The 26,551-nt window shown below is 44.2% G+C and overlaps 2 protein-coding genes across 3 annotated transcripts in view; both read right to left on the bottom strand.

Moving 5' to 3' along the window:
- BRAF (B-Raf proto-oncogene, serine/threonine kinase) overlaps positions 1-8,317 on the bottom strand; it is an 85,432-nt gene extending 77,115 nt beyond the window's left edge. Inside the window, exon 1 of the mRNA XM_082769802.1 lies at positions 8,023-8,317. Within this exon, the coding sequence (XP_082625928.1) occupies positions 8,023-8,175 (153 nt within the window). The 5' untranslated portion in view covers positions 8,176-8,317. The remainder of the gene's footprint in view (positions 1-8,022) is intronic.
- An 11,914-nt stretch (positions 8,318-20,231) lies between these two features.
- MRPS33 (mitochondrial ribosomal protein S33) lies at positions 20,232-26,292 on the bottom strand. Of its 2 annotated transcripts, none has more exons than XM_082758311.1 (3): positions 24,831-25,406; positions 23,973-24,228; positions 20,232-22,240 (listed from the first exon to the last, which is right to left on the bottom strand). In XM_082758311.1, the coding sequence occupies exons 2-3, from the start codon at positions 24,185-24,187 to the stop codon at positions 22,135-22,137; spliced, it is 321 nt and encodes a 106-aa protein (XP_082614437.1). In that variant the 5' UTR covers positions 24,188-24,228; positions 24,831-25,406; the 3' UTR covers positions 20,232-22,134. The 2 variants fall into 2 exon arrangements, with proteins under 2 accessions (XP_082614437.1, XP_082614436.1); XM_082758310.1 differs by lacking the exon at positions 24,831-25,406 and adding an exon at positions 26,269-26,292 and having other exon boundaries at positions 20,233-22,240.
- Positions 26,293-26,551: the final 259 nt, after the last annotated feature.

The following is a 26,551-nucleotide window of genomic DNA, read 5'->3' as shown; positions in this document are numbered from 1 at the left end:
GACAGGCATATTCGATAAAGACTTGCTTTTTTACCAGGAGACTTTTACCCCACAACCATCTTAGTGCTACAACCACTTAGTTTGTACTTAACAGCCTTGCATCTCTCATTTACTTGCAATCCATCAGTTGCAGCTGATAGCGATCTGTCTTTTCCTTCGTTTAATTCTCAAGGCAAATTGGATTGCTCATCGCTGAGCTCCCTTTTTAAAGCAGAATAAACAGCTTTCCAACCTGCCAGCCTTTGCCGTTCAGGTTGCCTCCTCTTAAACAAAACAAAACTGGATTTCAAGTGTTCCTTATTTATTGGGAGCATTTAAAAATATTTTTGAGATACAGTGACAAATTGTAAAGGATAAAGTTCGACAGAGTCTTGAAAGATAACCAAGAAGTTTCTCTCTAAGCACAGGGGCACTGCTCACGACCCTTCCCTACTCAAAATATTTCTTCTCTCTGTTGAGGTTAGTTTTCTGCCAGCCTAGTGTGCTAGAAGAGCTTGGCAAGGACCCGGTGACCACCGGAGCTGGTGCAAAAAGCCACCTTTCCTCTCTGCAGCCCACAGGTCGGCGCTTTGGGCCCCCAGGAAGCAGCAGCCTTCCTGTGCAGCTTCACTTCGCTCGCAGGCCCCCACTTTTCCAACACCTGCCATCTTTGCTGCTTGCTGCTAAGTAGAATTCGCCTCCAAGCAGCACGAAAAGGAAAGTTAACAAAAGCTTTCTACCGCAGCAGAGCACAAGAGTGTGAAAAACAAGAGGTGTCTGTACCCGTCCTGAAGTCACTAAGCACCAGTTGCACGGCTTTCTGCGATCCAGCGAGATCTCCTCTTCCACATTCCTCAAGGCTTCTGTCTTGCATTACTGTTAGCCCCGTTTATTCACTCTGGAAGTGGCTCGGTAGCCAAGAGCATCACACACAGATCATGTTTTGGTACAATTCATTGCATTTACACTTACCAATTAAAAAAAAATCCTCCCTAGATTATCAAAGGTTAAAAAAATGGGAGGTAGGAGGAAAGCCTTATCCTGATTTCCTAACCTAGGGACACAGTTTTGCTCCTGAGAGGTAACTACCGTTGACTGTCAGTGAGTGTTAATCCCATCCAGTGGTGAGCTTAAGAAGGAGCCAGTGCTGTGTACACATCGGGCTGTTTCTCCATGCACGTTACACTGAGGACAAGTCATATCAGCGATGGAAAGCAAGCAGCCAACCAGCTAATTACAATAATTGCATGTAAGAAGCAAATGCGAGTCGAGCAGAGCTCTGACACAGGCTGGGTCACATCAATTAAAGTGACAAAACAGTCTCCCCTGAACTGCACAACCTTCCTGCTCGCTCCTTGCCAGAGCACCCAACTAATTAGACTACCCAGAGAAGACAAACAGCGCCTATTTACAAGTTCATCTCATCCATCCAGAAAATAATTTTCTGTGCACTTTACAATATTCAACCACTAGTCTTTTGCTACATGGTGCATGTGTTTTCTCCTAACTGGTTAGAAATACAAATATATTCTTATAGAATCCGAACTTATTTCAATAATAAGCATCAAACACAAATCTACCCTATTAGTTTAAGTGGAGCTGTCATCCAACAAAGCGACTAAGGCATCTCATTTTTTATCACAAACAGATCTTCAAACCCTCAAAAGGGCAAGTGTGTTTTATAAAGCAAAAAAAAATAAAAAAAATCATAATAAGCCAGGTACAAGTAATTTGCCCACAATCTCGGCAAACAGTCACAAATAGAAACTGCCATAGAAACCACATTTTCCTAGATGGCATTTCTGTTCAGCTCAGCAGACCAGCCTGCCTACTACCTCTAACAGCACCGTGGAAAACGAAATAATTTAAAAGGCAGAACTGGCTCCTTGCCACTCATTGTACAAAGAGCTAGGAGGGTCTTTTTAAAAAATAAATTAATCAAAACAAGACACAGCACACATCACGGCAGGATGGTGAAAAGAACCATCTATTCCAGAGACAAATGGAAAAAACGCTGAAAGACCTTGTGGGTTGGTTCAGTCAGACCTGAACCGATCAAACTGGAGAACAATTTGTCACATAAGGGCTGCTGCAAGGCCCATAAGCTGTGATGACTGAATCTGGAGACTGGGAAGATTTTCAACTACCAGCACAAGCTTCAGAAAAGTCACAAGAATTTATTCTCACTAACAAACAGCATTCTAGAAAAAATATGAAAAGATTGAAAGAAGTCCTTTCTGAAATCTACCTCAGATGATGCTTAAGACGTGCATTTAAATCTGCATTACTTAAAAGTAGAGAGAACATTTGACTTTTTAAGATTTAATGCATAAATTTGCAAAACCATTTCAAAGGCTGCGGTGTTAATATACAACCACCCAGATTTTCCAAACGCCTAGCTGCTACTAACTCCTTAAAGTCATGATAATGTTTTATTTCAAGTTGATTTTAGTGCTTCTGAGGCATTATTAATAAGTAACTTGCAATAGAGAGGGAGGAAACCAGGTGTGCTACCCACACTTCAGACACATCTACATTGAAGATGTATTCCCTTCATCTGAAAGGAACAATAAAAGTTAGGGGTTACCAAATCCGAGCTCCAAAGGGTCAGAAAACGTTGACTAAACACAGTGTGACTGCATTTGAGATGTATTTACCACTTAGCAGTACATTTAACAACATCTTTACTAATAACCGTACTGCTTAAGAGGCCTCACTGCACAGCAGTGAGATATTACCGCCGGTATTCCCCTTCTTGCAGGGGAAAAAAAATCCTAGCAACCTCATAATGCAGCACGGTTTTAATCAGTAAGTACATTTTGTTCACTAACAAACTCGATTGCCTCCCAGACATGAGATTTGGAAAGGAAACTGGTACCCTGCAAGCAGAGATTTCATCTCCCTTTCATACTACATTTTGTGCAGGTATACTGGGAGAATCACAAAAATATTTCACTTGGTCAGAAGCTCAGAGGGACGAATGCACACAGACACCCCTATCACCTCCTGACTGTGGTGCTGATAGGGTGGAGAGCTCACTTGGTACCAAGCACTACACAACAAACCCCATTTTGGAAAGAGCATGGGCTCTGGTTTGGGATCCTTACTGTTTATATGGGTCTGAATTCTCCATGTGGGATGATAGCCACAGCACTGCTCCCTGAGAGCTCCCGCCTGAACAGACAACGGGGATGGTTAAAAACTACACCTTCAGCCCCTCCACCTCTTTCTGCAAGGGGCCACAAGCATAAACTGTCATCAAACAGAATAAGGAAAGGCACTGTTGCTGCTCCTTCCAAAATAAAGTTAAAAAAGTGGAGTAACAAGTTCAGCTCCTTGCTGCAAGTGTTTGAACAGGAAAAAGGCCCGTAATTCTGCTTCAAGCAGCCTTGTATAACTTTAGAACTGGTCACAGAGAGGAAATCAGTTGCATAAATACGTATTTCATCATTTTAGAAAGAAGCGTTGTGCAGGAGAACAGATTAAGAGGATTGCATCGCACGCCCCAAAAGCTCCAGAGCAACTGGTAGAGGGAAACTGCAGCAGAGCAAGATGTGTGTTGTACGCTGCAGTGTGCTGTACCAGCCCTGAGGACAGAGCCGTGCACACACACACACACACGTGTGAACAGCTGAACATGGTGAAAGCCATCTCACACCTCAGAAAACTGGATATTGTACCCCGCAGTCTCACGTGGTGAAACGCCTGCTGTACCAGCAGCCCAGAGAGGGCCTTGGCGTCCCTGGCACGCCGGTGAAACACTGACATGCTCAGGGCATGAAAGGTGCACTCAGAAGCTGTCCAGAGAAACCAGGCACGATTGCTACAGCCTAGCACAGGAAACTCAAGACCACAAAGACCTAACGCGTCAGGATCTGAGCCTGACAAGTCCAGCAAAGAAAGCTTCAGCCACACAAGAGCTCTCAGTCAAACATACACCAGAAAAACGAACACCAGTGTACTCTAACAGGACAGTGGTGACCTTAAAAAAACGAAGGGTGTGTATGTGCGTGTCAAACGCTAGCACTGCTCTCCCTAACCACATTCTTCTTGCCACCTACTGCACACGAGCTTTGGAGCTCGCCAGCCGCCTTGCTGAGGAGATTCAGTCTGCTACCCTTGCAGAAAACCTACCAAAAGTGACACAATTTTCTTCAGCGAGCTGAATCAACTTGGGAGAGGATCTCAGCGGCACTCAGCTGGCGTGGATCTGGCTGCGTACCCGGGCGCAGGTACCCGAAATGGCAGAAGTGGCCCCTCCGGGTGGCGGGGCACCCTTTGATCAGCTTCAGCCCGATTGCAGCGACGGGAGCAGCATTAATCATCTGCCACTACGGTTATGACGGGGCATTCCTGCTGCACTGCCCTTCAAAAGGGGGTTGCTCAAACTGAAACGTACTGCAGGCAACGCGCTCGGCAGAGAAGCGTCTCCAAAAAACTGTGAAACCTGCAGCTTCTGCACCAGGCTCGGCAGGAAGATGGTTATCAGCTTCATGCTAATTCGAAGCCTCCTTTTATTTCTTTCCCAAGTACAAATAAGATCCTATTTCCTCTTTTGTGCATGAAGGATTTTAGGGTGGATTTCACGTTTCCTACAGGTACAGCAATTAATAGAACTAAACTATGGATTTGTTACAAAATAAAGCTAAGTAGAATACTGGAGCTTTAAGGATTTTTTGTTATTAAGAGATAACTCCATTAAAAAAGGAAAAAAACAAAAACCAAAAACCACATCTCCTCTACGGTACTTTTAACTGCATGCAACAAAAGAATTGCCTTTCCCAGCTAAAACAAGTGTCAAGAAAGATATTATTAGAACAGCTTTAAAAATAAGACATCTTTAACAACTACAACAAAGTACAAGTAGAAATAGCACTAGCAGCTGAAGTACCAACATCAATTCACAACAGAACTCGGCACCAAGCGCCTTGTATCCAGGCTGTGGGTATCCACACCGGCTGAAGGCAAATCCCCTGAGACAGCCGAACTTTTCAGACCCTAGCGGTCTATTAAGCAAGTTTTGTGTAATCAGAAGAGCTACTACAGAACACAGCTGTTAATCCCATTGCCTTTTGGGTAAAACAGCATAAGCAGATTTTTTTTTTTTTTTTTAAAAAAAAAAAAAAAAAAACACCCCCACTAAACTCAAGTCCTTTAAGCCTAAGGAGAGAAAGACAAGAGGTTATCAAAATCACTGTCTTTTCTACACCCAGCTCAACCCTCCCCCATCATTCCTGACATACACTCGTCTGTGGAGGTGACAGAATCTGTTAATAGGCATTTTTCAGATAATTTAGGTCTACTTTCCTGCTTCATGATCCCTAGTCATAAAGGAAAAGGACTGCTAGTAACCTGAAACAATCTCCTGCTACCATTTAAAATCACTACTCCCAGCAGTCATGACCATCAACCCAGAGAACAAGTTATTTGTGCTCTTCTTGGCATCTTCGACAATTTCCATTTCTTTTTTTAAATGACCTTAATTTTTTCAGTCTTTCCTCAAAGGTCTGATCTAGCCTCTCCTTCCTTTTCTCTAGACCCTCCCCAGCTGGACCACATACTGCTTGAAGCCGCAGCCCAAAGTCCGACCAAGTACTCAGCAAAGGCCTTTCTGCTGCTGTGCAAAACACAACTCTTGGGCTATCTTTTGAGATACGCTCCTGCAGAACACTGGCCATGAGATGCTTCATCTCCAGCCAAAGTGTAACTCGTCCTCACAGTTAAATGGGATGGCAATCCTGACTGCAAACTTAGCTCAGTCACTGAACACAAGTGCAATGAAACTTAATTGCAATTTTGGGAATATGTTTCATGTTGAATTTCAAAAGCAACGAAGTAAAAAATGCTTCTCTTTCCAACTTTCCAAAGAAGCAGCACATTTAATTGTCAACTCTTCAGTGAAACATATTAAAAGTTATTCCAATTCCCTGCACGATAGGTTCCCCAAGTGCTACTGCAACAAAAATGATGCCGACTTTTCTTATCATACCAACGCTACTTTATGAGATCCCACCAGTTATTTAAGTTCAGAGACATCTTTTCATTCTATTTTTTTTTTCTTCTTCTTAAAAATGTTTTGCAAGATTAAGGTTTCTAAATATATAACTAGTATTTATGCAGGATCAACCAGCATTGCCACCTAGGAAGAGATCAGCTCAGGGCCTCAGTTCACAGCTTCCAGCCATTTTTGCCTTCCAAAGAGCACTCGAGGGCACAAAGCTCTGAGTACAGAAAATCCCATTTGAATTATTTAATATTGGTGTAAATAATCTCTAGCAACAAGATCAGAGCCTCTCCTCCCAGCTGTTTCACGCACTTTACTACATCAGCAACCCCACAACATGCTGAAAACCTCCCATCCAGACAGTCTCTAGTCCTGACAACTCATCGTGGGGTTGCCAAAGGCCAGCCTCCAAGCCTCTGGATGCCAGCACTCATCGCAGGCCTCCTAATACCAGAAGCAGGATGATGAGGGGAAGAAAAAATTTCCTCCTGGATTCACTTGCCCCTACACTTTTCAGGTACTTCTTGGTGGCAAAAGGATTTATCTCCTAAGTGTTCTGTTCTTATAAGCACACATGCAAGCGTTCTTCCTAATCTTCAACTGTAACATAGAAAAAAATTGCTTCAGCAATTATTATTCTCTTATGTAAGGACTTTGTTATTTGAGGATTTTTAGTACCAGCTCTCAGGATGGAAAAGGCAACTTCTGAAGCACTACATTCATTGTTCGACTAAAAGTTGGCCATGATTTGAACGATACAGCGTAAACTTGTTTTGCAAAGCCCCGAGCCTTGAGTCGGTAAATAATGCTGCTGCAGTTTCAACCAACACTTGATTATGATCTTGATACATAACACCTCCTTTACCAGAGGACTTCAGCTGACGAGTTTGTGTCCGCTTACTTCAAGTGCTGTCAAAGACTTTTCTTGGTTACCCGCCTCTTAAAACGAGACGCTCAGTGCAGAACACAAGGCTTTCCTCCCAGAGGCCAGGAGGGCATTTCCTGAACGGCCGTGGAACTAAAACCTTTCCAGGCATCCCCTCCAAATATGCCAAGTTACGCTCCTTGATGCACTCCCACACCAAGGTTACTTTTAAAGCCTAGGCTTACGTTCTCTTGAAGAAACAAAACAAAACACTAAGACCGGCACTTCTATTAGAGCCATGAGTCAGTTATGTGCACCTCAGTATTTTTCTGACTTAAGTTACCTCAAATTTGCATTAGAGTTTATGCCGGCTTGTTTTTGTATTAAGGATGGTTTCTATTTTAACCTTATCAGCGATTTTTTGGTCTTGAGTTTTATTAAAACTACTTTTAGCTGACGTAATACGTGCGCTTCGGCTGTAAACAAAAGTTAATTACCTACGACTTAAGGAAGAGCGAGTTAACTGGAGAACAAAACCGCTTCAAGAAGCAGAAATTTTAGCACTGGCTCTGCCTTAGACCCGCATGTTTCGTTATTCTCAACTTGTACATAACACAGCAAGGCCACACGCTCCTTAACCACCTGCACACGGACCCATGGCTGGGACGGGGCAGCCTCTCGGCCAGCAGGCGTGCCAGGTACCGGGCTGCTGCTCTTCCTCGCTCATGCAGGGCCGCAAGATATTCAAGGAAAAAAAGAAGAACATGAGGACAAAACCCTGCAGCATGTAATTGAGCGTTGGGAGTCAAACCTGCCAACCCACGCGAGCCGAAACATTTTGGAAGTGCCACCTCCTTTGGCACGAGGGCTGCTCCGAATAACCCCCGTCTCCTGCCACGGTTTCCTCCTCTCCCCTCCCTCGCACCGCCGTCTCTCGACCCCCTCAGCCGCGCTGGTATCACGGGGCCGCAACACAAGCCGGTTAGCGAACCCATTCCACGGGGATTTGCACGATTTGGGGGATTTTTACGGCAGAGCGAGCAGGGCAGCGCACCTCCGGGCACAGCCGCCCCAGCACCGTGAGGGCGATGCGAGGCGAGGCGAGGCGATGCGCTGCGTGCCGCCCCCCCCGCGTTCCCCGTTCCCCGTTCATTTCCCCCCTTTCCGTCCTCACCTCCTCGGGGATGGCCGGGTCCCCGCCTCCCCCCGCGCCGTAGCAGGCGGCGAGGGCAGCGGCCGCGGCCGCGGGGGGCTCGGGGCCGGCGTCGCCGTTGAAGAGCGAGGCCCCCTCGGCCCCGCCGCCGCCGCCGCCGCTCAGCGCCGCCATCTTGGCTGCCCGCGCCGGGGGGGGCGGGGGAGGGGGAGGGGGCGGGGGCGGGGGCGGGGCGGGCGGGGGGAGCCGCGGCCGCGCCGCCGGGACGGGCCCAGCCGCGACCCGTAGCGGGACGGGACGGGACGGGACGGGACGGGACGGGACGGGACGGGACGGGAGGGGGGAAAAGGGGAGGGGGAGGGGAGCGCAGCGCAGCGCAGCGCGGGGATCCCGGGCAGCTCCCGGCGGCGCGCCCGGGCCCGTGACGTCACCCGCAGTCGCCGCCGCCGCCGCTGTCGCTGCCGCTGCTGCCGCCGCCGCCGCCGAGCGCGCGCGCGCGCCCGCCCCGGCGCCTGCGCCCGCCCCGGCGTCACCGGGAAACACCCTGACGTCACGGCGCGACCACCCGTCGCCCTGGGAACCCGCGCGGCCGCCGGCCGAGGCCACGCCCACTCGCACCCCCACGCTAAGCCACGCCCCCTCAGCCCCCCCTCCCGCCTCCGCGCGCCGCAGCGCCCCCTGGCGGCCGCCCCCCCCCCCAACAATGGCGGCGGGGGCGGGGGCTGAGGCGGGCGGGGTGCAGGGCCCCGCTGCTGGGTTGAAGGCTCAGGTGCTGCCGACAGGGATCAATGTGGCGATGCCCTCTGAAGGAGCTTCACCCACTCCCGTTAAAATAGTTGCTAACAGCATCTCTGTCTTTCCCACTGACGCTTAGGCCTTGCCCTGCCGCAGCCTGGTGCTGTGGTGACATCCAGCGCCTTCAGGCCCCTCAGCTCCCCCAGGCAGTCTCAGAGAGTCACAGAACAGCCCGAGCTGGGAGGGACCCACAGGGAACATCCAGTCCACCTCCTGGCACCACACACGCCAACCCAAAAATTCACCATGTGACGAAGTGCACAGTGCTAACGCTTCCACACATCTCTCCCGTCATCCAGCCAGCTCTGCCCAATCTGGGGGCTTGAAGCAGACCCCACTTCCCAAATGTGCGTCCACCCTGCACACACGAGAGGACGTGTAGTTCCTTCACAGATCGCCAGGTTTTCTGGAGAAAAACGTCAGCTCGCAGGGTGGGAGCTGCAAGGTGCCTCCATCCTCTGCTGGGAATGGCAGAGGAGCGGGGCTGGCACACGAAATGCCCCTACAGGCTCAGGAGCTGGAAGCCACCGCTGCTCCCCAATGCCTGCTCGTGCTGGGGGAGCAGCTGCCCTGCTGTGCTCTTGCAGACATGGCCAGCACGGCCCTGATCCCCCCCAGGGGCAGCGCACGGCTGTTTAAAGCAAAAAAACCTGACCCGTGTCCAGTCACTGCATGCCACACCCACTGCAATGCTGCTAACACACACACGGTGCATTCGCTCACTCAGGTGTTTTAAGTTGCTTTCTTGATGAAAACGCTTTTATGAGAAACATGAAATTGGTAACTATATTTTAATAGGTTGCAAAGAAGAGCTAGCACATCAGAACAACGATCTCAGAGCACGTAAAGGCTGTTACATCACAACTTGATCTATTTTACGGTAGTCAATTAAAACACTAACTTGAAACATGCAAGTGCAAACATTCTTATCTTTGTTTTGCTTCGGTTGTGAACACTGAACCATACAACTGCTTAGGGTAATAATCCTGATGACAGACTTGGGATTTATATTTCACCTTTCACTCAGGGGCCACCAGCGTGTCAAAGCATTTAGAATTCAGTTCGGTAACAGTAGTGGTGCAAACTGGTAAATAAATGCAACATTTATTTACAGTATGAACTCAGCAAAAATACCGTGGAGTCTACAATATGAGATCCCATAATATGAGAGAAGAAACTTTGGACATGAATTTAGCAGTGGGTCTTTTCTACACAAAGCTACACAGTATTAAACACGGGAACACAAATGAGAAATAACCAAAATAATCTCATTAACATCTAAAGGGATTTTATCTGACACGTTACACCCTCCTTATATAGAAGTCTAGGATTTTTTTATGACAGGTGACCTGCAGTGCAGTCACCAAAACGGTTGCACAAATGTAAGAATCAAATGTACAATATTATCAGCTCGCCAAGTTGAGAGATTTCTCTCTAATAGCCACTTTGCTGAAGAGGATAATTATCAGCAAATCCTGCTATGAGATGAGAATTCGTAATGGTAGTGGAAAGTGTGCACAGACTCTGAAAAATAACACGTGTGCTGAGGTCAAATCTCCCTGGGACAAATTTCCCTGAACTTCTCAGGGAAAGAAGGTAAAGGTAATGTGAAGTGGCTCTCCCAGTACACATCTCATTGATGTTAATGGCAAAGCTAACAGAGTAATATGTGTCAGCCAGCAGATTAAGTACCGTCATTTCAAAGAAATTTACACCAAGGGGTAATTTAGTCACAATGTACAGAACATACACATAGCCCTTGTTTTATTCCTCAAGCAATTTATCTCCAGGACATAGCTAACAGTAGAGTTAGTAGGCTATTATCAATCTGTAACTTACAATGTCTTTCCTAGTGCTTTTAATAATATTGCATCCCTTCATTCCTGAGCTTCTGTTTTGTTGTTGTTGTTTTCTTTTTTTTTTTTTTTTTTTTTTTTTTGGATTTGTATTCACATAAACCACATTTGCTAAATTCTGTTGTTACATTCGATGTTCCACATGAAGAGCTGCAATTCTGAACCCTAATGACAACTGGCGATCAAAACTAGGAACACAGCAACAAGTTACCATCAAGATACACGAGGTAAGCAGAACATTTTTCATGTTTTAAATTTTTAATAAAGAACAGAATACTGTTTTAAAATTTGGGTGTGTAGGAAGGAGGCAGAAATCTGTCGCTTATGCTATACTCTCCTTTGTTTGGGAGAACGCACATCTGATGGTAAATGGGATTTCTTACACTTCTACGTGGTAAAACCTTTGGTGTCTATGCTTATTCCATCATGATGAAAGATAAATTAATTTTGAACTGTGACTTTCCTGGCGGTAAGCAATCCTATCTGGTGAGAATTGATACCATCAAAGTCTTTTACATAGACTAGTTTTTATTATCTGCGCAGGTCAAAATCAAACTTAATATAGATCTGAAAGATTGTTTTCTTCTATCAAATGCGCGGGCAACTCGGGGCACTGTCTAGTTGATTCCTGCAATGCAGCACAGCCTGTTTGTCTGGTATTGCAGCAAGTAATTTATACTTGCAAATGCAAAACCTGCCACCTCCCATCAATCTCGTAGTTATGCATTGACATTTAATCATCTTCAGAATTATTTGATTCAGATGAGAGAAAAAGTTTGCTTGTTAAAAGACACAGACATTTCAGCTGGCTTGCCCACCAGAACATTTTTCTGATCTAATCAACACCTGAACCTCAAGAGAACAATGTTTCAGTGAGTCAGTAAAAAATCAGATGGTTATCTGACAGCAACCATCTCATTGAGAGCGTTTGAATACATCTTTATCCTTTCCCTCAAAAAAGCATTAGTCTTAATGAGATGCTCCGAAAAGAGAGTATCCAAAAGGACTATTAGATGAAACCTAGGATTGGTCTCATTTTTGGTTTGCTTTCCATAGAGAACATTATCTCAAAAACAAAACAAAAGAAAGGAAAAAAAAAAAAAAGCATTCATAATTTACTGGTGTAACAAAAACTTCCAGTTTCTTAACCAAAAAAGAAATCAGATAATTTGCATATTATGATAATAGAAATTGATTTCTTAAAGTGGTGTGAAAATTCTACGTAAACTCTGGATGTCAACAGTGCCCTTAAAATTTGTACTGATTTTCAAAAAACACTTATCCTTTTTACTCCCCCCCCCCCCAAAAAAAAAAAAGTGTTTTTCCCACACATGGTAGCATTTGCGCTTCTCCCACATGTTTGAAAATGCTGTTAAATTCTGCACCATGAGAAAATAATAGCAGATATTCTAGAGCATATTAAAATATACCACTTTTAAGTGCCGCAGTATGAAGTGAAAGTGCACAATTTCATGCATTTCAGGTGAGAGTACTGTTTATAGATCAGATTAAGTCTCAGTCTTAGCGACAGAAATACAGATGTTGATGGAACACAGACGCTAACGGCAACAGTCATGCTTCCTGTAATCTGGGCCAGAAAATATTAAGCAGGTCAAAAATTATGCTGTTGTCCACAGTTTAATTGTTTTCTGATTACTAGTGAGAATAATACATACGTTAGAAAGTTACTTTGCTCTCCAGGAACAGCATGTTGAAAACACGTTTTGGGGAAAGAACCCTTTTTTTTTTTTTTTCCCACTTCCCTTTAGCACCTATGTAGACATATTATCCCACTGTTACATTTTAAGATATACCGTACATCTTTTGATATTTCTAGGAATCACTGTCTGATTGCTCCAAGGATAGACAATAGAGAAAACAAGGCTGTTTTTTTTTGTTACTATCCCTGTACAGATCATGTTTTTTTTTTTCTTCTTTTGGTAGCTTCTTAGAAAATTCTAGTCCAGGTTTACCTCTGTGTGACACTGCTGAACCTCAGACATTCATACTTTCAGTGAGAAATCAGGCTATATTCAGGTGGTGATTTAAGTTTGGCAGCTGAACAATCTCATCTGTATTTTTTTTTTTTTTTTTGGTTCATGGAGACTTCATAGTTCTTTGCCTCTGAACTAAATAAAAGAGCAGAAGTGGTGAGGATGACTGGAAACTAGGAGAAAAAAAGGAGGGGGGAAGAAGAAAATATGAATCGTTCTACCATTAAACACAATGCTTATAACAAACTGATATAAAAATATTTCAGATTTTCTTTTCTTGCAATGGTATTGGACATTTTAACATAGTTTTCATTTGACTCTAGCATAACTTACTTTAGAGTCATTATTTATAGAACTGTTGCTTTTCTGGTTCCTTAAATCATAGCCTAGACCTTCAGGAGGTAAAAAGGAAAACATCTTCCTTTGGAGCCGATGTATGGGAGGGTCCAGGGAACGGGACAGGTGTGGGAACTGGGACAAGGGAGTGACTTTGCACATAGGTTCTTCTCATACCCTGCATGGTGTTCAGCATCACAAGGACAAGTATCCCGTTTCCTTATCTTCGTACTGACTTCAGGGTCCAGAAACATGTGTGCTGTATCTCAGTGCTCTGCTTCTCTCTCTGCTGGCTTCCTGCCCTCACTTGCATGCGTGCACGAGAAGCTGAGAAAACTGCACATTTTGCTCAACAGCAGCATTGATGCTGGCAGGTGTGGCTCAAGAGAGAACATGAGCCCTGAAGTCGCTATTAGGAGAACAGAAGTAGCAGACAGTGAAAATGGAGAGGGAAGGATGGGACAAATGATTAGAGGGAGAGAGAATGTAGTTGAAATAGACACTGGAGAGAAGATGCTACTCTCCTAGGAAACGAGAAGCAGATGAAAAGAGGGAAACAAAGGAATAGGGAGCACTGATTTTCCTGTCTGACATACGTTACTGAACGCAGGACCAAATCTTATGTTCGAGAGAATTAGTCAAGACCCTCCCATCAACTTGGAATACCTCATCATTACTTTAATGTATTCAGCTCATTCAGATATCTGATTTGTGAGTCCTTTGTGCTGGACAGTGATAAGCTGATCAGCTTTAAGTACTAAATAGTTTTAGATGCCTAGCATTATTATTCCAGTGTGAACAATCACATTTCATAACTTAAAACCATCCCATTTAGGCACAAAAGAAGCTAATGTGATTGAGTAAGTTCCAAGAAAGAGAATAAAGAAAAGGATCCATACCAAGCAAGTTATTTTGCTGTTCAGAAAATGACTGTTCAGTCATGGCCCAGTCTTTGGATTTTCCTTCACAAAGCCCAAGCTAGCTGAGCATCCCCAGCCCGAATACCTGCTGTAATTTGGTTCTCCAGCATTTTACAGGCAAGTTGGTAACTCTACATCCCTTTTCAGCTTAGTTAGCACACCCACCTGCTCACATAGTTTATTCTGGTGGTGTCTAGCCTCTTCGCTGAGCAGAAAAATGTCCATTAGGGTTGGTATTGGTCTGGAGTAAGGGAACCCTGAGAGTCTGAAAAGGCCGAATCAATTATTTGAATCAAACATAGAAACCACAGTTTTGCTCAACACATTCTCACAGTCCTCCATCAATCAATGGGAATTTCTGTGAGAGTGCCGTAGAAGACAGTGGGAACGTGGCTTTTATAATGAGCTTTGCTAGCTCAGTTTGAAAGGGGAGATTTTTCTGTGGCCACTGTGATTGTTAAAGCAACAGCTCAGATACTGCCCTTACTATTTCTGTGGGAGGTGAAGTGGCATTTCTCTTCCACTTCACCATCTCTTCTTGATGGCTCACTGACCCTCTCTCCACATCTCATTTTATCATCAGACTTTTCTGGAGTAACAAGCTATTACATAAAAACTTACCAAATCAAGCAGACTCTTCCGTCTGTCACAGAGCAAATATAGTGTTTTACTAGAAAAAACAATGCTAACATGAAGTTTGTTATTTTTTGTCTCTTTTTTTTTTTTTTTTTTAATAGTGCGTTGCTGAACTTTTTTTCCATGTTCTCTGTCCTTGCCTGCCCAATTTTGAGCTACAGATTTTAAAAAGCAGTACAGGCACCCTCAAAGGGAGACTTCCAGGGAAATGCTCACTTTCTGTGACAAGCCCTAAATTTCAGAGGCTGAACATTAAGTGCAGTGGGGGGGGGAGAAACATGTAACATACATAGATTGTTTCTTGTGCTGCAGAATCCCTCTCTCATCCCCGCAGAAACCCAGGGGTACAGGACACGCTTTGTGCCAGAACATGCTACCGCAAGATGAGATTTCCTCGAAACATGGCAAGCCCTTTACTAGAAAGGCACAGCCAGTGAAAATTAACAATGTTCTACCATTGCTGTTCCCTGTCCTGGCCTCACGGTTTCATATTTTTTCAGGGCAATACCCCACATTGCTGGAGTTCTAATTATTGTTCATCAGTGACAGGACAAATAAACGAATGCTTATATTGCAGTATACATGTATACAGCTTATTTAGATATTTAAACATAAGTTTCTTTTATGGCAGAATCGATATCACAGTTCACAATCCATCCTTGTCTTCTAATTCTCACTACCACCAAAACACTACAAGCCTCACAGACATTTAGGCCCTCCTAAAGAGGACAAGCTGCCTGCCAAGCATGTGGGAATTAGGACAGCCTGAACCACAGTGCTGTATTCTGATAGCTCCTGTCAGTACGCACTTGACCAAAGGCAAAATTTCTGGTGCAGCATTCAGTGACCCCTCTAAGTTTTTGATGCTATGGATTGCTTAAAGCCTGCGGTTATGCTAAAGGCCGATGGACTCGGTTATTACTTTTTAATATGATACGACTTCTGTCTCCAGAAGACACATTTGTTTTGCTGTATGAACACAATTTATGTTACCCCCCTCTGGGGGAATTCTGCAAGACTCCAGCTTAGAGCTTCTTTTTATTTTTAAGTGGTTTGCATGCCTAATCAATACCCTACTCTCCGTCCTCAGAGGGCATTAATGTTTATTAATAAACTCAGTGATACTATCAAACAATTTGAGTTTGTGAATACAGAGACGTTGTTGGCTGTGTTGGTGTCAGGCAAACGAAGCAGTATTTTGGCAAACATCACAGTGTATAAGCAGAATGACTAAGTGCAGAAGCAGAAAAATAAAGAGGCACCATAAAAAAAGAGTCAGCACCACCTCAGTCGCTGCCTGCTCTTCAGTACAAACGTACCAGTTCTGACAAGCCAGCCGAATGCTGCTTCAGGTTCGAGTCTTCATACAGATGCTCCTGTGCCTACAAACTAAAGGCAGTGCTGAGTAACATCTGCTGAAACAGCAGCCTTATCTCCCTGAAACAGAAAGCCAGCATAAACTCTGACATCTCAGAAATATGTATCTGTGTATGTAAGCCACCAAGTCCCATACTGAACGCATGCCCTCATGCTGCCTGGATCGGTCGTTGTTTACTGCTCCCCCCAAAATATTCTGAGCAGCAGGTTGATGCTGCTTGTCACACATGGCTGCCTTCCCACGTGGTTACAAAAATTAGAAATGTTAGACATTATCTATAACGGTTGCTGGTTGCAAATTAGACAGCATCACCCAGATATCAGTACAGGACTTGAACTGTACTCGCCCAGACTTGGAGCAGATAAGATTTTCTTTAAGCCACCTGTGGTTCTCCTCTCTGTGGAATCCAGCACTTGGTACCCAGGCAGCCTGATGTGCTTCTGATCAATGCTGAGCATTACTGGGAAGCAGCTACTGCACGAGTAGGCATGACAGGAGCTTTAAAGAGACGTCGTTTCATCAGTCCTGTTCTGAAGAGACCACTAGCAGTCAAAGGCAAAGGAGACTATGACTGTAATGGGATTTACCTAGCAGTTATTCAGAACCAAGTGTCTCTGATGCAGTGAGAGATGCTGAATGTTCACACAACTTCTAACGTTCGACCACATCTTTTGGTCTGGAGTCTGGAATAAAATTTCAGACATCCACCGCTGAGTTTGGGCCCAAGTAACCTCATTTACTTTCATCCAGGCAAAACTGTAATTAAAATTTAGTAATGAGTTACATTTATAATGATGTATTTGCAGTGACACACCATTGCATGTGGCAGTACCATGTTTTTTTAGACTTTCTGAAGCTCAGGTGGCCTTTTTTTTTTTTGCCCCCAATACAAATAGAACAGCTATTTGCTGAAAAAGCCTATAAGGCAAACATCATCCCTGCAGAAACAACTGAAGGGGAAGAGACCCCCCTGAACTCTATGAAATATTTACAAACTGCTTTAGGAGCACTGGGATGAAGTAAAGTACTTTCAAGTGTAGGCAGAAAACATAATGGATATAAAAAAACCCTTTCTTAGCCCTTGGTGAGATTTGTTTTTGTAGACCTAGCTATGATATGAGGTCATCCAGTCTGCTGCCTCCTCTTCCCAGAGAGAAGTGGTCCCTGTGCTGTTTTATAACTCTTCACTCAGGCTAGCTCTGACTAAGAGAGCCACAACCCACCTCCTGGGAGCATTTGCAATGTTTCTAAATATTTTACCTTGTGGAGTTTTCCCCAGTATTCCACCCAGAACAATGTAATGTGGTACTTACAAAGATACTTCAGTGTAATGATCATGATCCTGTTATTTCCTATCTATTGCCTTAGACAACCCTAAATAATTTCTCAACCAGTACGGTGGTTATGGCCCTCATTTAAGCACACTGTAGCTGTGCTTTGCTCTTACTGAGCCTTCACAAGCAAATTCTTTCAGATGTTTTCCTGTCTATTCCTTCTTCTATGTACTCAAGACACATTATTACACTTGTTTTTTTCCAATTGTTGGTTGGACAGTTCAGAATAATGAAGCTGCCTCTGGAAGAGGTTAGATAGAAGAGATCCTGCACTCACATGTCTCAGTGTCGACAGGACAGAAAGCATCCTTGAAGGGCTTTGTTTCCAGGATCTACTCCCAAGGGACTGCACAAGAGTCACTATCGAACAGCTATGCAGGAGAACTGAGTTTAAAGGAACTAATCTGGCATCCCCGTTGTTTGTTTTCCTTGCATATTATCCTTAGTGTTTTAAAAGAGAGAAAAAAAAAAACACTATAAGACAGCCTTTCCCCATCAAAGCAGGCTTTAAGATTCATGAAGCTTTTCTAAAACATATAGACTGATGATTGTTGTTTTTTCATTTTGTTTTAAAACTCATGCTAAAATGGCCTTTGAACTCGAAGTGGTAGACGATTATGTACACACATGCTTTAAAAAAAAAATTAAAAATACAATTTAATAATAAAAACAGATTTCTTATTACATACATATTTTTACTGTGTGAACACAGTAACTTGCCACAGCTTATTTCTAGTGTTAATGTCATCAACTGTCGCAGGAAAGCAGCTCTCTGAAATAAAGCTCTGAAATGCACAGAGGTACGAGTCCTCCTACAGCCAAACTCAGCTGCTCTTCACACGAGGTTCTCCTGGGGTAAACCACCATCCTAAAAGTAGCTTACTCTCATGACACGTTGACTAAGTCATTGTTATTCTAATTTTACTCAAGGAAATGCAGAGAAGATAAAATATTTGTCTAAAACCATTGCACGACTCAGTAACAGGTGCGTTTCACACACTGCTGAGAACTCAGTGCATTGGTTTAGTAAGTAGAATAAACTTTGCATTAGGAGAAACTTTTTCTAGGTAAATACTTCCCTGAGCAGAGCACATATATCTGTATTGTAGCACACTAGAAAATTAAGCAGCAAACTACTCTGCTTTTCTTCCTTACACCATTACAAAACACGGCCTTATGCAAGTTGGCTTCTGTCTGTCTGCAAGACTTCCAGTAATAAAGTCTAGCAATGGCTGCACTCCCTATAGGATACGTGGCAACTGGGTCAGCCTGTTCACAAACTAACTTGTGATTATCAGGGTAGTTCTTGGCAGCTATAGCTATATTATACCAGAATATAATTAAATACAGACATATTAGCACTATAAAGTAAGGAAGTACAAAACCAACTGTCGTGGTCAGTAATTCCTTCAGCGTTTCCTTGCATGACACAAAGTGGAGTACTTGTTAGAAGAGTTTGGGACCTTGTTTTCTAATGCCAATACCTGCTTAAACTCAGGGCTGCTATTCCTGTCACAATCCAAATGCAGGCAGGGCACCTAGGCTGGTCTGCGGCATACAGCACGCAACACAGGCTGCACTCACACTGCAGCTGACTTCGCATTACATTTCCTCTGTCTGCGTTTGCTCACCTTTAATAGAGGGCAGCAGCGGCACTTAATTAACCTGTTCAGGATGCAGAAGAGGTTAGGGGGCTGGCTCTCGGTTTCTCCCTCAGAGATCACTTAACTGGATTTATTCCGATCAAGAATTAAAACATCCACCTAAACATATGCCAGCCAGCTCATAACTGCAGGAAAAAAAGTGAATTTTCTAGCAAAACACAGCAGAGTTTGAATGGTGAAAAGAATCATTGTAAAGGGAAAGGAAAAAATAAAATTGAGCTTTATTATTTGTGCATAAAATGGATATGTCACTATACTGGTAGCTGTAAAAAGCTGCATTTTCTTCCTTACTCCTCCAAATACAGTTGAAACTCTACTTCTCTTTCTAAATACACACACTGTGTTACGACTTGGCATGATGTTTGAAGACTGAATTACTATTTGTGAAGGTCCTGATACTCACAAAATTAACTCTTCTTCAGGGCACCATCAATCACTAAATGATAGAGCATCTGTTAGAAGCTAGGCAGCAAAGTGCCTGTTTCTATCCCTCCTGGAGTGGAGAAAGCTGTATTTTCTGGAACAGAAGAGTTACGCTCCCAGCAAGCAATGGATTAGCTTAATATTGTGATGAACTCCAAAAAATGCTGAAACATCATTATTTTAAGGCAAGGTCTCAGAGGAAGGGAAACAACCATTTTTGAAAACGTAGATCTAGGGAATTAATACCACAGAAGAAAAAACATGAACAATTAGGCAGGGGAGATATTTTTGTACTCATACTTTTTTTTTTTTTTTTTTTTTTTAAGTTGTGATTTCTTTAAAATGACTTTATTCCACCCACTTGTTAACACTGCAAAGTCATTGTGAAAGCCAGTAAGTCATTGTCCGCATTTGTTTCACAGCTACTACTGTGAGTTTCTCTCCCTTCTTGGATACGCTGCTGTCAGTGGCTTCCCAAAATGTTCCCAGTGTGATGCTTTGATTCTAAGAGCATGTTTGCTCTGTGGGGTTGCAAAAGGGACCTATAATCTATAATCTAGATGACCAGCCACAGAAGCCTTTCACTTTCACGTGTATGACTGGACCTTCTCCCAGTCCATAAAGAGCCAGGTGGCGTGAGTGGACAAGGAAGAGATCTGATCCCCGTGCTTAATTAACGTTACACTGCTGAGCCCACACCTGCATCTAGCAAGGTGGCACATGAAGACAGAAAGCCTGCAGCATTCACTGCTCTCCCTGTAGATGCTCAGTCCTTAAGCAGGCTAAATGTGGATTCGTAAGGATAAGCGTGGCTCGCCTATCGGGCTGTGTCAGTACTCTGTAAACCATTATGCATACACACATGAACAGTCTCCCTGCACCCCCAGAGTTTTAGGTTGTATATACTCACTGTAGCAAGACTACAAAGCATTTTTTATTGCATTCACTCTTCCTCTTGCACACTGATATTATTAAAGCTCTAAGTGCTGCACATGAACACTTCACCACGGGTACCAGCAGTCCACGGCTGCCGCAATAATTCAGCTGTGGAGCCTGAGAACTAGTCCCTCTAACCAAACAAACCAACAGAGCAGCTTCACCCACACACAGCCACAGCAAGAAACAAAGCATCATGAAGCAGCCATACTTTCTCCTCAGGCGATTCCCTCTCCCAGCTAACACCTCCCTCCATGATGTGCTCTCTGTCCTGAACAGGAATTGCCAGCAACCAGGCCGCTTCTCCAAGGGCCCGTCGCAGGTTCTGCAGACTTCAGCGCCAGCTAAATCACAAGGCATCACATGTACAACATCACAACGCCACAGGCACATCGGAGTTGAGCAAAAGGAGTAAATTACTAATTTAGAGTAAGACCGAAATTTGCCACCGCGCTACATATATATTGTATCTTACTCATTTCTGTAGTGTTTTGTTGATTGTGGTAAGAAGCCAAGCACTTCACCCCCAACACAGCCTTCAAGAGCTTAGAAAACCAGTTAGCACTTCAGTACGGGTACTAAACAAGTGCTACACAGCTCACCAAAACCACCTCCAGCACAACTGGCACTACTTGCATTAATAACCTTGGTGAAGTAAAAGTGTTGAGCTGGTACAAATTTATGTAGCTTCATCGGTTTCAATGATCAGGCAGATCCCTCTAAAATACACTTAAATTTCAACAAGCTTGCTTTAAAAATGTCCCCGGGTCAGTTGCTACCTACTTTAGAATGCCTCTGTATGCAAAATCAAGCACACCCCAAGCTAATTGTGCAAACACTTTCTGCTCCAATCACTCAACGCTTTGAATCGCTCTCCTTTAATACCTCAGGGCTGTTTCTCGAGGTTTATGTGGCCTGGAAATTAAAGATACAGTTTCAAGGCACACCCAGGCAAGATGCACACACGGCCAGGCAGAGCAGCTCGCTTACCTTCTGTACTTTCTGTTCCCTGACAGGCACTGACAGCTAAAAATGGTAATTTATGTAAGCATTAATATTAGTGACAAAGGAGCCTAGCTATAAAAAAACACTTACTGCATATCCATAAAATTGTTTTGTACTTTATGAAGTACTTCACCCCAGTCCTCCAGGCAAACTACATTCAAAATCCTCTTATTACAGTATGCTTAAATATTGTATTTTAATTAGCAGGGGGTCTTGAAAGTGGTTTGAACTCTCGTTTCTCAGCCTCTTCTGTAGCAGTACCTAAATATCCAGGGTATTCATGAGAGTGCAGTGGTCAGGCAATGGAATATCAATAATTATTCAGTGTAAACCACAAAACCATAGATTTAACAGCAATTTCAGAAAAAAATTATCAACAGAATTTACCTGGAGCAAAACTCATCATTATAGGCAAGGTAACACGCAGCAGTAGGACTAGGAAATATTTTTTGTGGCCACATGCAAAACTGCATCGATATTAATGCAAGAAAGTAAAATGGACAATAAAAGAAAATAAACGATTTTCCAGATCCAGAAAAGCTGGAACAGGGCTGCAGATGTATGCAAGAACTGAGTGCCTTTTTTTGTTTTGAACTACTGTTGTTACTGCTTGGTTGGAGAGGACTCTCATGACAAACTCATGTGCTAACATATACAGAATATTTCAACTACAGAAATTAAGAAATAAAACCACAAAGACCAAAGTGCACTTCAAGGTAGATTCCAGTATTTCACAATGTGTTTCTTGTGCCCCAAACACAGCTCGCGTGCCAAGCCCTCTTCATCCTGGGAACAGAAAGCATTACAGCTGTTCCCCAGCACTTCCAGAGTAGTTCATTGTATTATCGAAGTGGCACTATTTCTTCTTGAGAGCTCTCTTTCCTTCTCCCTTCTTTGGTTTTTCCTTCCCACGGAGCTTTTTCAACCGCCTCATCTCCTCTTTAAAGTCTTGATGCTCATCCCTAAACAGGGGAGAAAAAAAACGAGAAAGAAGTTTGCTCTATTGCTGGGAATATCTAGATGGGAAAGGCCCTGAGCACTGTACGGTAACAAAAGAAATCAACTTCCTTAAACAGCAAAGCCCTTGCTGAAACTCACTGCAATGTATTGAGTGCTACTGCTAGCAATAATTTTTGGATGAATTCATGTGATTTGCTCTGGTACTTTCAGAACTAACAAGGTTGCCCTTTTCAGCAAGAAGTCTGTGTGCGTGTGTGTAATTCTTGCATCGTATTTATTGATATTGCTCAACTAAACACAATGGAAAACAAACAAAAAAATCATGGAGAATAAGAATTTCTCCCTTGGCACCTAACTCAGCAGTCTAGTGATAGCACATTGCTTTCCTATGCTGCACAGAAAGCTCAGGTCATTAGCTTCTAAGGAGAGAGGGGCATGCTGAGCACTAATTAGTACATGACACTGCTCTCAGGTGGCTTCGGCGATGAGTTATGAGGAAAGCTACTGTAGAGTCTTAACACAGGAATAAAACAGGGAAGAGGAGGAAGGGGCTGACAGATAATTAATCCTCAATTACGCTCTAATAAATTCTATTTTATCTATCCCCCTATTTTTCAGTGCAAAGGTATTTTCAAAAGCCACAACTGCATCCCAAGTGGCTTAAGGTTGCTGTACCACAAATGCACCACAAAATGTACCACCAAAATTAAATGCAAATTTAATAAAACAAAACAAATAACACAAAAACAAGCAAAAAAAAAAACACAACACACAAAAGGCTTGCAAGTTATTATCAGGCCCTTTTAGCCTACATCCCTTCATTACATATTTTGAAGCAGCAAACCTAATTCTCTACAAGCTCTCTGTACATACAGCAGCTAGAGAAGGAACCCTGGGATCAAGAAGAGAAGGCAAAAGAACATTATCATGTCACTGAAGCTTTCTGTGTCAAAACACAGCTATTTTGGAAAGACTTCACGTTTCCACCTAAACCAAGAGTATCGTGGATGCAGTCCTTGATGACCAGAATTGCAATGCTAGCAATAGAAATTAATCTGTCTTGACTTCACGGGGTTAGCAACTTTGCTTTTATGGGATTTCTACAGCGCTACTTGACTGAAGCCAAAGGATTGCATCTGACATCTGCTCATGTTCTTCAGAAGTGCATTTTTTTTCATTTAGAAATTACACACTGGTTGAAGCTGAAATTAGTAAGGCTACTTAAGCCATATTTGAATTTAATTTTCTTTAATTTATTTTTAAGGATAAAAAGCCCCTCTGGCCTAACACACTTCTCTTCTGAATTTCATGTTTTAAATGAGTCATTAACACAGTGTGACACACAAATTGCACTGAGACAGTGTTAAGACAATGTCACCTTTTTGCAGCACGCTGGTTTGCTGTACTCTGAACTACAGACCTATCTCTTTGAAAAAGCTGCCTTCCCTTTCGCACAAGATCAGAGTAAGAACTATTTCTAAATAACCAGTTGCTGAGCACTATCTCTGAACTATTTCTCACAGAAAGCTGTGATCAGACAGGTGAAGTTACTTAGCAGACATTTATTTTACTCTTCTTGTCTTCAGTGCAACAACCAAGCACCTACTTCCATATGCACCATTTTCTAAACTGAACCTTTTTCTCTTCCTCTTTTCCATAAAGAGGAAACTGTAACAGAGCTCACAGCCACCCCTTCCCCATCTCCTGCTCCCATCCCATGAGCAGAGAGATTACCTGTAGAGACCAAAGTAGCGGAGTTTCTTCATGAGGGCATAGTAGGTGTTGTGAGGAGGATACCAGCTGTAGACCTCTGTCTTTTTGGCTAAAGGCTGCTCACTGAATAACTTCACTACTTTCATAGATTTTGTGTCAGTTGGCCTGACAACTTCTCCAAAGATCTGAGCACTCAGACGGGCCATTCGAAGGGCGTAATTGGAAACGCTGGACATCTCCTGAGAACGAGGGGGCACACATAGGCAGGTGGACCTTCCTGCAAAAGGAAACGAAAGACCCACATCTCTAAGATGATTGAGTACTGCAAGCTATCCCTTAATTAAGGCAATCAAAACAACTCATCATACACCGATCACATTTGAAGTAATTTCATTCCTTCCATGAAACTGATCTAATATTTAACACGCAATCCTGCATATAAAGTATATGACTACACTAATTCAGGTACAATTAGCAGCCTAACTAGAACACTGCAGAAATCAGTACAGACTGAAGAAATACCTACACTGAAACACGTTTACCATGGCTAGTTTATTAGCAATTTTCACTTGGTTTGCTTAAGTCTCCCTTTAAACTCCAGTCACAGGAACAATTACAGAATGAACTCTGCCAAAATGGTGCCCCACCGTGATACCTCTGACTTCTACACAAGCACAAGATAAGACACTAGAAAAATATACTGATGAAGCAACCTGGAAATTTTGCTCTTAAATATTTCTCACCCCCTTTAAAGCACTGCACGAGCTTTGTTAGAGCCAACTAGCCAAAATGGCCTATTAACTGTACGGAGAAATAAGTCACGTTTCCCTATATGAATTACACACATCTGTCTCATCTCAATTCCCTGCTCTAAATTACCTCCACCAGCTTTTTCTCCGTTCTCTTTATAAAGGAAAAGGATCACTTCCCCACACCAGATTTTCCAAGGAGGCCCCACACCAGCAGCCTCCCGTTCTTGTTCAGCTGTCTCCCACCTAAAGAACCCTCTGCAACAGAAATGCTCTGAGGGCACAACAGCCACTGTTACTAGGCCACGAGAGACAACATCCAGTCACTTAAAGGGCTGTGAAGAAGGATTTTCTCAGCTAGGTAGCTCCCCTGTGAGAGGTGATGTAAAGCACAAGCATAATCTCCTTCTGCAAGAGATACTTGCATGGAGTTTCAGAAACATCCATCTTACGGATGTAATGGATGGGAATAAGACTCCCATGATCCTGCATTTGAAGCTGTACGTTGTCTGTACTGTGTCTGTGAATAAATGATGACTTAAGTCTCTGGAGAAATTAAGCAGCGTTCATTCATCTGCACTACGCTTCCTTTAAAGTTTAAAATTCTTGTTTTAAGAAGTATTGCACAGCTGATTCCAGAAGATGAGCATAAAAAATGAAAGAGCGCGGAGCATAGACAAGAGCAATCAGCAGGCCGGGGCCTAGTCCCTTTTAGTAGGCTAACAGGGATCTGTTGTTTAATAACACAGATCTGAAGCATTCGTAACCTCGCTCCTACCCTCTGGAGGACTGATGTACAGCTGTCTGCTTTGATTTACTCCTGTTAGCACAGCACCGCAGAAGCAAGAGGAGAATCAAGCATGAGAATAACACAGGTGTTCTGAGTCAAGGAGAGCAATGGGAAGGGCAACAAGAGGGAAGGCAAAGCGTCAGAGGCTGCATGCGAAGGCAACAGGCCTGCTGGGAGAGAAGGTGGCAGCTCTCTGGTGATGGCAGGCCGGCACTCCAGCCTCAGCATCTATTACATAAAGTAATGATCTCTGGGGCTTGCTGAGTTGCCCATTTCAGCGCTGCCAGCCCTAACTCCTACCGGCAGATAAGGCAACGAACTGTCCCCAGACCTCCTCACACAGCAGCACCCTGAGGGTACACCACGCCCAACCCAAGCACCACAACTGATTTATCTCCTCCAAGGGCTGCAGCCTGAAGCTGCAACTACCCGTAGCTCCTAAACGACACAGACCCTGCTTTGTGGGACCCGTTTCCCCCTCAGGACCCGCAGAGGAACCCAAAAAGCCCCGTCCATGAGGCTCAGTGCTCGCCACCTGCAGCCCCCCTGCACACCCCTACCCCCAGCACCCCCTCACCAATCTCCCTCCCCACAACCTCGTGTGTTCCCCCCCCCCGCTCCGTTTGCCCTCCCCAGCCCCCCACCCGCCCCATGCGGTCTCCCCGTGGCTCAGCACACCCCATATCCGCGCCCCTCTTCCCCTCCCACCCCAAATCCCCGCAGCCCCCCCCCTCCCCCGCCACCCCTCAGGGCCCCCGGCCCCCGGCCCCGAGCTGACCGGCAGGGCGCTCCGCACGGCGCATGCGCGGCGCCTCTCTCGGCGCGGCGCCTGCGTGAGGGGTGGCGGCTGCCATGGCGGCTGCGCTGTGTGGCGGCAGGGTGAGGGACACGAAAACCTCCGGGAGCGCCTCGTCCAGCCGTCCCTGCCACCAGTGTCACCCCCAAACGTGTCCCCAAGCACCACGTCCAGCCTTCCCTTGAACACCCCCAGGGACAAGTGCTTATTCCAGTACATGTTTACCATCCTCACCGGTTACTAAAATCACAAGAATTCTCATTTA

This window comes from Aythya marila, assembly GCF_965140915.1.
Source record: "Aythya marila genome assembly, chromosome: 1".
Taxonomy (NCBI): Eukaryota; Metazoa; Chordata; class Aves; order Anseriformes; family Anatidae; genus Aythya; species Aythya marila.
Note: the sequence above shows the minus strand (reverse complement) of the source record. Positions and strands in the feature narration are given on the sequence as shown.